Genomic DNA, 12,225 nt, shown 5'->3' on the forward strand with positions numbered 1-12,225 from the left:
TATGGTCAAGATTTAAAGGAGCTGTGTCCATCAATGTACTTCAGAGAAAAGGTTTTTACGGTGAGTACAAAAATCCTATTTGTCTGCTCTACAACATTTTGGTCTAAAAGGCCAATTTTGTAAAGCACACCAAGCCCTATAGTCTTCTCCTTCATTGCACATTAACCACTTAACAACCGGCCCATAGCCGATTAACTGGGGCATGCACTCGAGAGCATCCGTGACTGCCGGGTCCACAGGACCCGGCAGATTACGGTAAACGCCCCCGCTCATTGCGGCCGTTTACCACGTGATCGCTCCGACAAATGACGGAGCGATCACTTGTAAACAAACCGGCGTCATGTTATGACGCCGGTTCCTCCCTCCCCCTCTCTGTACTGATCGGTATGGTGGAGGGGGAAGAAATCAGTGTCAGCAGCGCTGTGGGCTGCATCTGCAGTGCCCACATCGCTGCTCACTGAAATTTAACCCCTTAGTTCCCTGCCAATACTCTGCAATACCCTGTCATACCCTGCCAATACTCTGCAATACCCTGCCAATACTCTGCCATACCCTGAGAATACTCTGCATTACTCAATACTCTGCAATACCCTGCAAATACTCTGCAATACATGCCAATACTCTGCAATACCCAATACCCTGCCAATACTTTGCAATACTCGCCAATACCCAGTACCCGCCAATACTCTGCAATACCCGCCAATACTCTGCAATACCCATAAATAATAAAAGTGACCAGCACTCTCAAACTCCAAGATAACTAGTTCAATAATGTCTCTGTATAACTGAAGATCAGGCGTCATTTGTCCATTAACTTCTTCCTGTTATTCCTCTCTTTATCCTTTCTCTGAATCCAATCTTCCTTTACAGTTATCTCAAAAAAAGAAATATAATCTAGTGTACCTACCATGCCTCAAATCATATCCTATCTGCTCACTATATCAATACAATTTTGTGTCAATAACCATGTGTGTATTTGTTCTCCAGTGTTCTTCTTTATAAACCCTCTACATGTCATATACTTGGTGTATGTCTAATCAATAGCTATCAGATTCTCTTCAACTCTGTGCCTCCATACTTCAATAGCCAACTGGCATAAATATCCATCTGGTTTTTCCAAAAATAAAAATACCAATACGGTGCAATATTGTTTTCCAAAAATTATATTCAGATAGCCTCTCACCTCTATTATATGTTAGCTGTGCATTAATACCCATAGAAAAATTCCACCAAGTGAATCACCTCGGTTCAGACACTCCAAACTCCCGTTGTTCCTTATTGCTTATACACAACACCTAGAAATAAACTTCAAACCACTCACATTTCCATTTCGCCAAAATAGTGCATAGCCACTTGCCTTCTGGGCCCTTTCACCCCCTTCCTTTAAATGACAATTGCAACACTGTACCCAAACAAAATATTTACCTTTTTTATTTTTTGCTAAACAAACAAAAAAAGACCGAAAATTTTAAACATAAAAAAAGTTTTTCTTCGTTTCTGTTATAAATTTTCTAAATAAGTCATTTTTCTCCTTTACTGATGGGCACTGATGAGGCACTGTTGGGCATTAATATGGCTGCACTGCTGGTCACTGATGAGACTGCACTGATGTCCCCTGACTGGCAGCATTGATACGCACTGTTGGGGCTGCACTGATAATCAGGACACAGATGATCAGTGTAGATGTCCCCTGTGTGGGTTTGCCGTTCACGGGCTCTTCTCTCCTCACGCGCTGTCAGTGTGGGGAGAGGTTTGCTGATAACTGGCAAATCCTGTTTACACTGTGATTAGCTGTGATTAGACACAGCTGGTCACAGCTGGTCACATGGTGAAGAGACGCTGTAATTGGCTCTTTACCCCAAAGGACAGAACAGTCACAGATCCCTGTCAATGCTTGCTACAGGGGGCGCACGCGGGAAGCGCAATCAAGGGAGGACATCAATAGACGCCCTCCCGGGAATGTTTTATAGTCCACACTGTAGCCGTCATTTGCCTATAGAGCAGACGGAAGGTGGTTATGTGATCCAAATCCACCACATGCAAATGTGTAATAGCATTCCTCCATGCACCTTACCAGATCGGTGCTCCCTAAATCACTTTCCACAAAAATCATCCACTTCCAACAGTTCCCCTTCTTCACTCCAGCATCTCTCCAGGGCTCCCATGCAAAAAATATCATGCAAAGACCATAGTTCAGTAAATTCTTATAAAATCATATATTTATTAACCGCATCACTTTTCCGGTGTCTGGCATCACTCCCAACTGGTTTCGTCATCAATACTTCTTCACAGAATGACAATATCATGCTTGCCTGCTCCATACAATCGTTTTTGCACAGAGCACCCCAATCCTTCTCTTCTGGGGTCCCCCACCAGCACTCTTGGCTCCTCCCCCCTGCTAAGTGCCACCATAGCAAGCCGCTTTCTATGGGGTCACTTGTGCTAGGCTGTTTGCATCTATTCACACACACAGCCCGGCTCAGCCCCATCCCCTGCCTGCTCTCTGTTCAGAGGTTTTAAATGACAGCAGCAGGAGCCAATGCATATAATGGCATTAAGGTAACAAAAAAGAAAAATAATAATTTACCTTTACAACCACTTTAAATACTATCATGCTACACATCTTTGACACACCACTATGCCCCAAATCGTTGAACAGAGCTAGAACCAGGCCAATTGTTTCCAGCACATCTCTTTGATATGGTCTAATAATGACAAAGGTTCTTCCTCCCTAAACTGTCACTTTCTGACATCTGTAGCCTTTACATTACAGATACGGAAGAAATGTAAACTACCATGTCACTTGTTTTACTCCTACTTATAATTTAAATGTTCTTTTTTAACTAAAGGTGATGAGACAGCAAGCATGCCTGTAGTTTTGTCTCCCTGTCCTATCCCAGCTTTTCTTTCTGCTGGCAGCGGCATTTGGCAACCATATACAGTGTATATCTGGAGCGTATGGGGTTTTCAAACCATTTCTCTGTTTGTGTTTTAGTTGCGTATTTAGCTGTGTGTTTTGAGCCGATTGGCCAGTAGGATTTTTAATGACTGTCTCATTTATTGCAGGAGTTGAAAATAATATCCAGGAAGTAGTCGGACATATCACTGAGGGTGTCTGCAGACCACTGAAGGTGAATAATTGCTGAATCGCCTTTTACAAACCTCAATTATGTTTTTCTTAAAAATATATATATAAATGCAGTAATATACAGTGTGCCCAGTGACACAATTGAACAAAAGTGGACACATTGCATTTCTCCTATTGGGAAAAGCAGGGCGTTATTACATCTGGATAGGCATTTGTATACAGGATTGCAATTCCAGCTTCTGAATGTAAAGCTGAATTTGCACTTAGCTTTCACAGTTGCTGTCCAGGGATTACTAGACAGTTGTCATGTGAGAGGGAACAATAATGAGTTTACAGCCACCCCTATACACGGGTACTATTGAAAGGGATAGCAAGAAGAATGGCATGGGCCACCTTAATATCTTATCTCAACCTGCAAGGTCACTCCCAAGTGCTGCCTGTAGGTCATATCACCTTGGAAGGCACTTTGGAGCCAGGAGAAGTGTATAGGCACAAGATCTAAGGAGAATGATTGTCATTTTACACCCACTTCTGCCACTTCTAAATGTGGCAGCCTGCCCGTGCCCATCAAACCTGTCTGTGTCCATCGATGCAGCCTGCCCGCCCGCCCGCCTGCGTCCATCGATGCAGCCTGCCCGCCCGCCTGCGTCCATCGATGCAGCCTGCCCGCCCGCCTGCGTCCATCGATGCAGCCTGCCCGCCCGCCTGTGTCCATCGATGCAGCCTACCTGTGCAGGGGAAGAGCGAGGAGAGCAGGCGGTCGTATTATCAGAGAGCGGGGACATTGCTGTAACAGCTTACATTTCAACTGCTGTTTGTTCCCCGCACTCACTGTCACATACAGCCCTGCCTCATGGCCCAGATACTTTGATGGAGAGATCACCCGTTCAATCCCGGGACTTGTGACCTATATCAAAGTTCCCAGGCCAGGAGGCGGGGCTGTATGTGATGACTAGTGGCAGGAACACACGGAAATTGAAATGTAAGCTGTTACAGCGATGTCCCCACTCTGATTATCCAGCCACCTGTTTTTCCGCTCTCTTCCCCTCCACGATCACTGGGAAAATGGCTCCCATTCAACCCCGAATGCCGGCAGTGCTGACCTCACCTCACGCCCCAGGCAGCCCAGGCTCATCAGGCCTCAATTTCTACTTCACAAAATTTAAGTAGGCGATTGGAAAATTTGAGGACTGCCAATGATTTTGCACTATTCCTCCCGATCACACCAATGATAGGGCACCATTTCTTCCACCAATATAAATTATCGGACACTATTTCTCCTCCTCTTGGCCACAGGTGCTATGTATTTTATGAACCATTATTTAACTAAAGGACTTGACTTGCATATTTGACCCTGGGTGTTTTCTACTCCCAATGGCCACAGTCTGGCCCTCTTAATGTCTGAAGAACTGTAAACTGACCCTTTGTTTAAAAAGTTTGGAGACCCCTGTTCTAGAAAGAAAAAAAATTGCATACGTTATTTTCAAGGTACGTCTTTCCAATCATTGCCATTGGGGCTACAGCTTGTGTTTCCATGCTTTTGGCACAGGCTTGCTTTGAGCAGTCTCTTCAGTCTTTCAGGAGGGGTGGGTGTGATATGGCTGCATAAAATAGCATCTCCAGATATTTGTTTTCTGCTAAAAAGTATTTTGCAGGTTTACTATTGCTATTATAAGTGCAGTTACTAGGATAGTTCTACGAATCAAAATTAATCTTTTTTGATATCCCTGCAGGAAACTAAAATCTGATTGGTTGTTCTGGGTGACTGCACTTTGCAGATAATTTTTATACCATGCATTGCTATAGTGGATAAACCTATATTGTCAATGAAACAAGGGCATGTGTTTGAAGAAACAATACTGGCATCCACAATACAGGAAAGCAATATGCCAATTTTTTTTTTTTTTCATAAAAAGTAGTTAAAAAAAATAACACATAAATCCATTGGACTGAATTGATGAGAATTCCATAAAATCATAGTTTATCCCAAAAAGTAATAGCCTAGTTTTTCACCTATCTGCAGTGAAAGCAGATTTTGTATTTTATTTAGATGTTAATGCAGTAATAGTTTAAGACCACTATCGCAAACAGAACATACGTATTTTCCCATCATTTTAGTATTGATGACCAGGGGACAAGTGAAAACAAAGTTGTTCTTTTCGAAAATGTTTTTGAAGCTATTACTTTGAAAACACCAGAAGGCCACATTCTAATGCTATCATCGTTGGTCAAACTGTCATTTCTGCGAATCCAGTTTAATTAAAGTATGATAACATAGTCACATTCAAGGTTGTGTTTTTGTGTATAGAAATAGGATTGTTTACGTTGCTGTGGGAATTTTCATTTAAAAGAATGTAGCTTGAACACACCCAATGGTTTTAGCTTTGTTGTGGGCTTGATCTGGTAGGCAGAAGCTTTTCATACTTCATATAATTTGGATAAGTGCTCCCTGTTGTCAGCTTGCGTGCCATGCTCAAGTATGATTTAAAAGCTAGCACTGAGATAAATATTGAACACTGATAATATTACCACTCTAATTACATTAAAACTGGGATAAAAATCCCCCTTGCAGCGGGGCTCCCCATGCAAAGATCAAGGGCCCATTCACACCAGAAACGGCACATAACTGAGAGTTTTTGACTGCATGTTTATATGCATTGGAAGTGCATTTTGCCTGCGCTTTGCACTGAATTTTCAGTGCATTTTTCTGTACAGTTTTGGGATTGACTTTCTTTGGCTTAATGAGGTGTGGTAGGGTGTGTTTGAAGCATGTTCGTAGTGCGTTCCATGCATTTGCTGTGAAGAAAAATGCAGCAGGCTCCGAACTGCACTGGATTGATGTGAACTATGCCCATAGAATTACGTTGATTTTGGGCTGTCTATGCAGTTTTAGTGCAGTTAAAAATGTATCCAACTGCGTTTGGTGTGAAAGGGCCCTAAATGGTTGCTCACTCACACAGGCTTCCTCCACACTATGCTATTGTCTTCTGTAAGGGTTTTCTAGTGGTCACAGGTACTCTGTTGTCATAAAGCACAGGGCTCACCGCCCTGCATTGGATATGAGGACACCAAGGGACCGCCCGCAAGCTGGAGTGTCAGGGAGAAGAAGAGAGCGCTGGCTGCAGGAAGAGGTCGTCTATACATTAACTAGCAAGTCTAGTCCAAGTGCTAGCATGCAGTTTCAGGGCTTGGTATGAATGCTGTAATCAGAGCTTGCCAAATTTCCAGTATGTTTTCCAAGCATTGACATTCATTTGTGATGTGCTGATTCCAAGGTGAAGTTTAATGTATTTATATTTGGTGTCTCTTGTTCCTCCCTCCCCTCATTAACATGACAATAACACTTTTTTTTTTTTAGACCCAGTAATGTCATCAATAAATCTCTGTGCATTTTTATGCAATACAGGCATGTTGTCCTACGGGGGAGGGCTGGCGGGGTGTTTTACATAAGTTGCTTCCTGAAAACCTCACAATACCTCTCAGCCCTAATAGAAGCTGTGGGCTGGCTCTTAGGAATTTAGTCAATGCCCTGATGGATGAATGAAAGTCGGGAGGTATTGGTGTTTCTAAGCAGGCATTTAAATGCAGACTTCCCTAGGTATTGCCCATGTGTGGTGCTGAGTCTCCATGATTGAAAGAACTGAAATCCAATTAATAAAAGGGGTCAGGCTGGGAAGGAAATAGCTAGATGATCCTAGATATCCTCCAGTGACTATAGTGGACTCTCTTAGTTTAGGATTGGAGTCTGTGCTACAGTTTAAAGGTAAGGCTTGATTTCAGCTTTGATGATACCTCCAGAATCCCAGAAACCCAACTAGACACTTTTGAAATATTTCTTAAAGGAGAAGTAGGGCCTAAGATCTTTTGGCCCTACTTCTCCTGTAGGTCACAGGACTGCACTTTGTTTTGCACTACTATGACCCGTATTAAGCTGATAACCGGCCAAAGCCCCTTGTCAACCAACGTCATTCAGCCGGTTCAAATTCTGGGGGTATCCTAACTTTAATGTCAGGTTCCGACCGGGTGCCTGACTGGCAGCTGGCTCAGCCTTACAGCACACTACTGAGAGCCTGGCCTTGCTGCTCCTGCTTCCTCTATAGCCCAACACTCCAGTGAGTGCTGAAGGGGCAGAGCAGAGACCTGCTGACCATGACTCCCTGCTCATTGAAGACTGAGTGATAAGTGATCTCTGATCACTCAGTTCTCAGTGTAGAGGTGACGGGACAGATGCAGTATCAGGTCGATGCTGCATACACCAAGGTGAGTATGTATGTTAATTTCTTTTCAAAACCTGCACTTCTCTTTTAAGACCTGAATAGCATTTGAGTAGCATTTAAAAAGCATTTGATAATTGGTTCATTGGAATTTTACAGGTATCAGAAGTGTCTTTGATTTCAAGACCTGATTATCCACATTCAAAAGACACATAGCAAAGACTTGTCCAAAATAAATTTGTATACATTTGTGAGAGTAAAGAAATAATTTTGGGAGTTTTTGAAATGCTTACCCAACACCTGCTATTAACTGCTATTAACCTTAAAACTGACCCTTCAGTCTTCAATAACCAAGCCCTTTAAAAAGTACACTGCTCCACCCTTATCTCTAAAAAAAAAAAAAAACGAAAACCTTCCACACTGTTTCTTTTATTGGGGGAGATGTTACCTGCCTGTGCCTGTGACACAAGTATTGTCAGAAGTTCCACAAAAAAATGTTTTGCTTGTGTCTCTGTTGCAGATACTCCTTGATCTAGCAGGAATTAAGGAGAAAGAACCCTTGCATGGACCTGGAATAAAAACTTGACACAGGCTCTCACCCATTTCTGCATGAAGTTAAATGTTTTGCCTGGTGTTCAACTTTAAAAAATAGTTGTAAAGGCAGAAGTTTTTTTACCTTAATGCATGCAGCTTACCCTGGGCCAATCTCAATCCCAGCGATGTGCACAAGAGCGGAGACTCCCTCAGCTATCCCCCTCATTGGCTCAGATACAGCAGTGGAAGCAATTTAGCTCAAGCCAAGAAAATACAATGGATTGGCAAAAAAGGATGACTATCAATTGGATTACGAAGAATCATTGGCTAGAGAGGCCATTAAACCTAGTGTATTCGATAATTTTGTCATGCCTGGTTCTCTCAGGTTGGCTTTTCAAAAGATGTCTGTTTGCCTTAGCTTCTAACCTGTCCTCTTTAGAAATGTATTACACACAGTGCTGATCAGATGTTGTCATATTTTCTTAACGTGAATATTCTGCTTTACTTTGTTAGGTTCGTATAGAACAAGTTATCATTGCAGAGCCCGGCGCAGTGTTGCTGTACAAAATCTCTAATCTTCTGAAATTTTACCACCATACAATAAGGTAAGGACCTGACGTTTTATTACAGGTATTTATATAGTGCCAACAATTTACAGAAAGCTTCCACATGCACAGGATTCTTTAGCTAAAATGCCATTCAGCTGAAGTCCCATGCAAGAACCACCTTGAGCGGGTTACTATTTGAAGGCAAACACTTGTTTTGTACCTCCTTGGAAATGTACATCAGATTACAAAGAGTAAGAGTTCGCTTCTAAGGCTTTCCAGACTTCTTCCCAGTGACACGGTACCTCTACTTCTCGGAAAGGGTGGATGCCTGTTGTCCCGCTTGGCTTTCTGGTCCCAGAATATCTCAGATGCCTGGGTCTAGATTAGAATGTTGTTTCCAGGGACTACAAACTGGAGTTTTGCTCTCGGCCTTCTCCCTGCTTTCATACTTTTAAACTGGCTTCTATCTCAATTACAACAGGTGGATGTACTTGCTGCTGCCCCACAACTCTTGTCTCAAGGGATCATTTTCCCTGTACCAAAAGAAGGACATTCAAAGAGGGCTTTCCCTGAACACAAAGAGTTCATGCCTGAGCTCTTTGGGCCCAGGGAAAGCCCTCACTCCCTGCCTGCAATAAGGGTCTTGGTTGTCATGGTTGCCTCTCTGCCAATTTTGTGCTGTACACCCAGTTTCACTCTGGACTATTAGAATTAATTATTCTGGCAACACAGGCAAACTGTTTCTTTTTATTTGGACTGCTCCCTATTGGGGATTTCCAACTCTGTGTTTGAATTAAGCAAGCTCTTCCCAAAGATGTGGAAAGTTTCCATGATGAATATTAGCCTCTCAGGCTGGAGAGCTGTCCTTATTGTCCTCTCATTGCAGGTTACTTTTTTTTTTTTTTTTTTGCTTGATGTGAGTCGGGGAACTTTTGTCTTAGAAAGTACTCTGTGGGATGTAGTCTGTCCTTTCTCCAGTCTGGTCTGGAGCAGCGTTTTGGCTCTGTGTACCATCAAAAGACAAATCTCGGCCTCATACTCTTTAGTGACCAGAATGTCACTCACATTCCTCCTGTATACTGTTCCAATAGTTCTCGCAGGGGCTTCTTGCCATTTCAAGGTGGATTAAACAAGTTATCATTGGAGCTTATGGTTTAAAGTATAAGGTTTCTCCACCAGATCTGTTTTGCATCATGGGCTCTTCAGTATCAGGCATTCCTTTTCTCAGATTTAAGGGCGGCACAGTGGTGTAGTGAGTAGCACTCTCGCCTAGTATTAAAAAGGGTTGCTGGTTCAAATCCCAACCACGGCACTACCTGCCTAAAGTTTGTATGTTCTCCCTGTGCCTGCGTGGGTTTCCTCCAGGTACTTCGCTTAATTGGTTAATTGGCTTCTGTCCAAAATAAATTGGCCCTAGTGTATGGGTGTGGGTTGGGGGACCTTGGATTGTGGGCTCCTTTGTAGGTGGGGACGTGTGTGTGTGTGTGTGTGTGTGTGTGTGTGTGTGTGTGTGTGTGTGTGTGTGTGTGTGTGTGTGTGTGTGTGTGTAGTACTGCGAAAAAACTGACGCGCTCTATGGGTACCTTAAATAAATAATAGATGGGCATCTTGTTGGGACACAATGTATAGGGGTTGTGGACAAGCAGCCACAAGCTGCTATTTAGGTCTGTTGAGCCTTCTTGACCCATTGGTTTGGGAGCCTACTGGCATTGTTTGCTGTGTTTGACCATCCCTCAGTTTTACTGCTTTTGACTTTGATTAGGGATGAGCTCAGGCGTGTTCACATGGTCCACGTGCAGAGCCAGCCAGGAAGTCAGCGCATCGCTGTGCTAATCACAGGCAGTGAGACATTGCCCGATCTCTGCAGCCATGCATCGGGACAATGTCTCACTGCCTGTGAGTAGTGCAGTGCTGCACCGACTTCCTGGCCAGCTCTGCACGTGGACCATGCGAACATGCCTGAGCTCATCCTTAAGATACAAGTATCTCATGCTGTTTGACTAAGAAAATAGGACCAATAAAATCTTTTTCTTGGAGTACAGTACAGTACACAGTACTAGATATCTATAGTAATAGATATTTTGTCCAATACTCTTCTTTCTAACACTGGAATGTGGGAGTGCCCTCGATGTTATCACATACTGTGCAGGACCAGCCCAACTCTTCTAAAGCAGTATTTCCAATGCCTTCGTGTTTTGGTAGTACCATAGAAAAACAAAATATGTTTTTATTTTCTCCCCCTTTCTTATCTGCACACTTAAAAAATGTAAAATACTAAGTACAGAGGTTTAGCATAAGAGCCAGACAGATGGCTGGTAGTTGTTTCTTATTCGGCTGAAATGTTCAGTTGTAATGATGTTTAATCACTCCTCAAAGTAGCTTCCTCAGTTCAAACACTGGAAAATTACCCAACATGGGTAGCATACCCAGCTTAATCCAATCGCGATATTGTCTGGAAATGTGTCAAAGCAGTTGTTGGTTGATCTAGATCTGGGACAGATTATAAGTGAGTGACAGTCATGAAAAAAACAGATGAAACCTGCTATTCGTTGGTTCCCTAAAGGTGGGACTCTCATGGTGCTGTGTCCATGATCATGACCATGATCATGATCTTCAGTAAGGATGAACTCAGGCGTGTTCGCTACCGCACGTGCAGAGCCCGCCAGGAAGTTGGCCTGCACAGCGCTAATCTCAGGCAGTGACACGTTTCTCGATCTCTGCAGCCGCCAATCGGGAAAATGTCTCACTGCTTGTAATAAACACTCAGCAGTGCCGACTTCCTGACGGGTGCTGTGCGTGTAGTTGTGAACACGCCTGAGCTCATCTTCAGCACTTCTAGAAAAACACCATGTTATAGAGCTGCTGGTGTTTGCCAAAACATGTATAACTCCCTACTGTCATCTCCCTAGAGATCAGCCATAACTCCATATCAGTGGCATATCATCCATGTGTGCAGGGTGTGCCCACTGTGCCCTATCATACTCCGGACACATGGAGTGAGGGAAAAAAAACCATCATGCTAATTTTTTAGAGTCCTAAGTCAGTGTACAGGCCAGGAGCTTTGGGACTTTTTTTTCCCCCCACAAGAAGAGTGGTGGCGCCAGCTGCATTTGCAGTTGCCTCCTATTTAGATCCGCCCAGCGCCGCCCGCTCCATTACAGCTGGTGCCTGGCAGAGCGAAATGGTTTGGAGTGCTGCACCCATACTCTATAAATTCCAAGGGCAGGGCTTTGCTGCGCTTGTGAACGGCCCAGGAGCTGTTGCAATATGTGGAATGAACTAGCCCAGTGGTGGAGCAAACGAACAGGGGGGGGGGGGGGGCAGCCGGTACTCTAGTCCCAGGTGCAGCCATGAGTTCAGCCACATCCCGCATGTTTGTGCAGAAGGTCCAAAGCGTGTGTGATCCACTGATGTCACCGGCCACCCTCCTCCCCTGGCGAGGAGAGGAAGAACCTGACAATGAATGCGAGTGGAGCTGTACTCAGTGCAGACACACAGGCATCAGGTTTCCCCATCTATCTGTCTCCCCCAGCCCATGGGCTTCTGACTGCAGGAGAGGAGGAGGGGGTGGGGAGGAGGGCTGTCAGTGACTTCGGGATCTCCGCCAGTCAGCTTGTCATACAGAAGGTGGAGGACACCTGTTCCCTTAGCTCCAGAACAGGCAACCATTTGGGGTTCCATCTTCCTCAATGCTAGCCAAGCACAGTGCTCTAGCCAACCTCTCCTTTTTTCCCCATGAGGTATTTTCTGCCTTTAAAAGGAGTAGAACATATTTACTAATACTATACATCTATTTATATTTACAGTTTACTTCTGTACCCAACTCCTGATGAATGGCATA

The 12,225-nt window shown here is 43.9% G+C and overlaps 1 protein-coding gene across 1 annotated transcript in view; it reads left to right on the forward strand.

The window, feature by feature from the left end:
* Positions 1-12,225, forward strand: part of COG6 (component of oligomeric golgi complex 6) — a 211,368-nt gene that overhangs the window by 132,457 nt on the left and 66,686 nt on the right. The window contains exons 11-12 of the mRNA XM_077484196.1: positions 3,067-3,131; positions 8,350-8,441. Coding sequence (XP_077340322.1) covers positions 3,067-3,131; positions 8,350-8,441 — 157 coding nt within the window. The remainder of the gene's footprint in view (positions 1-3,066; positions 3,132-8,349; positions 8,442-12,225) is intronic.

This window comes from Lithobates pipiens, unplaced genomic scaffold (assembly GCF_037356315.1).
Source record: "Lithobates pipiens isolate NorthernLeopardFrog02 unplaced genomic scaffold, aLitPip1_a1.2 Scaffold_16, whole genome shotgun sequence".
In the NCBI taxonomy this organism is placed as follows: Eukaryota; Metazoa; Chordata; class Amphibia; order Anura; family Ranidae; genus Lithobates; species Lithobates pipiens.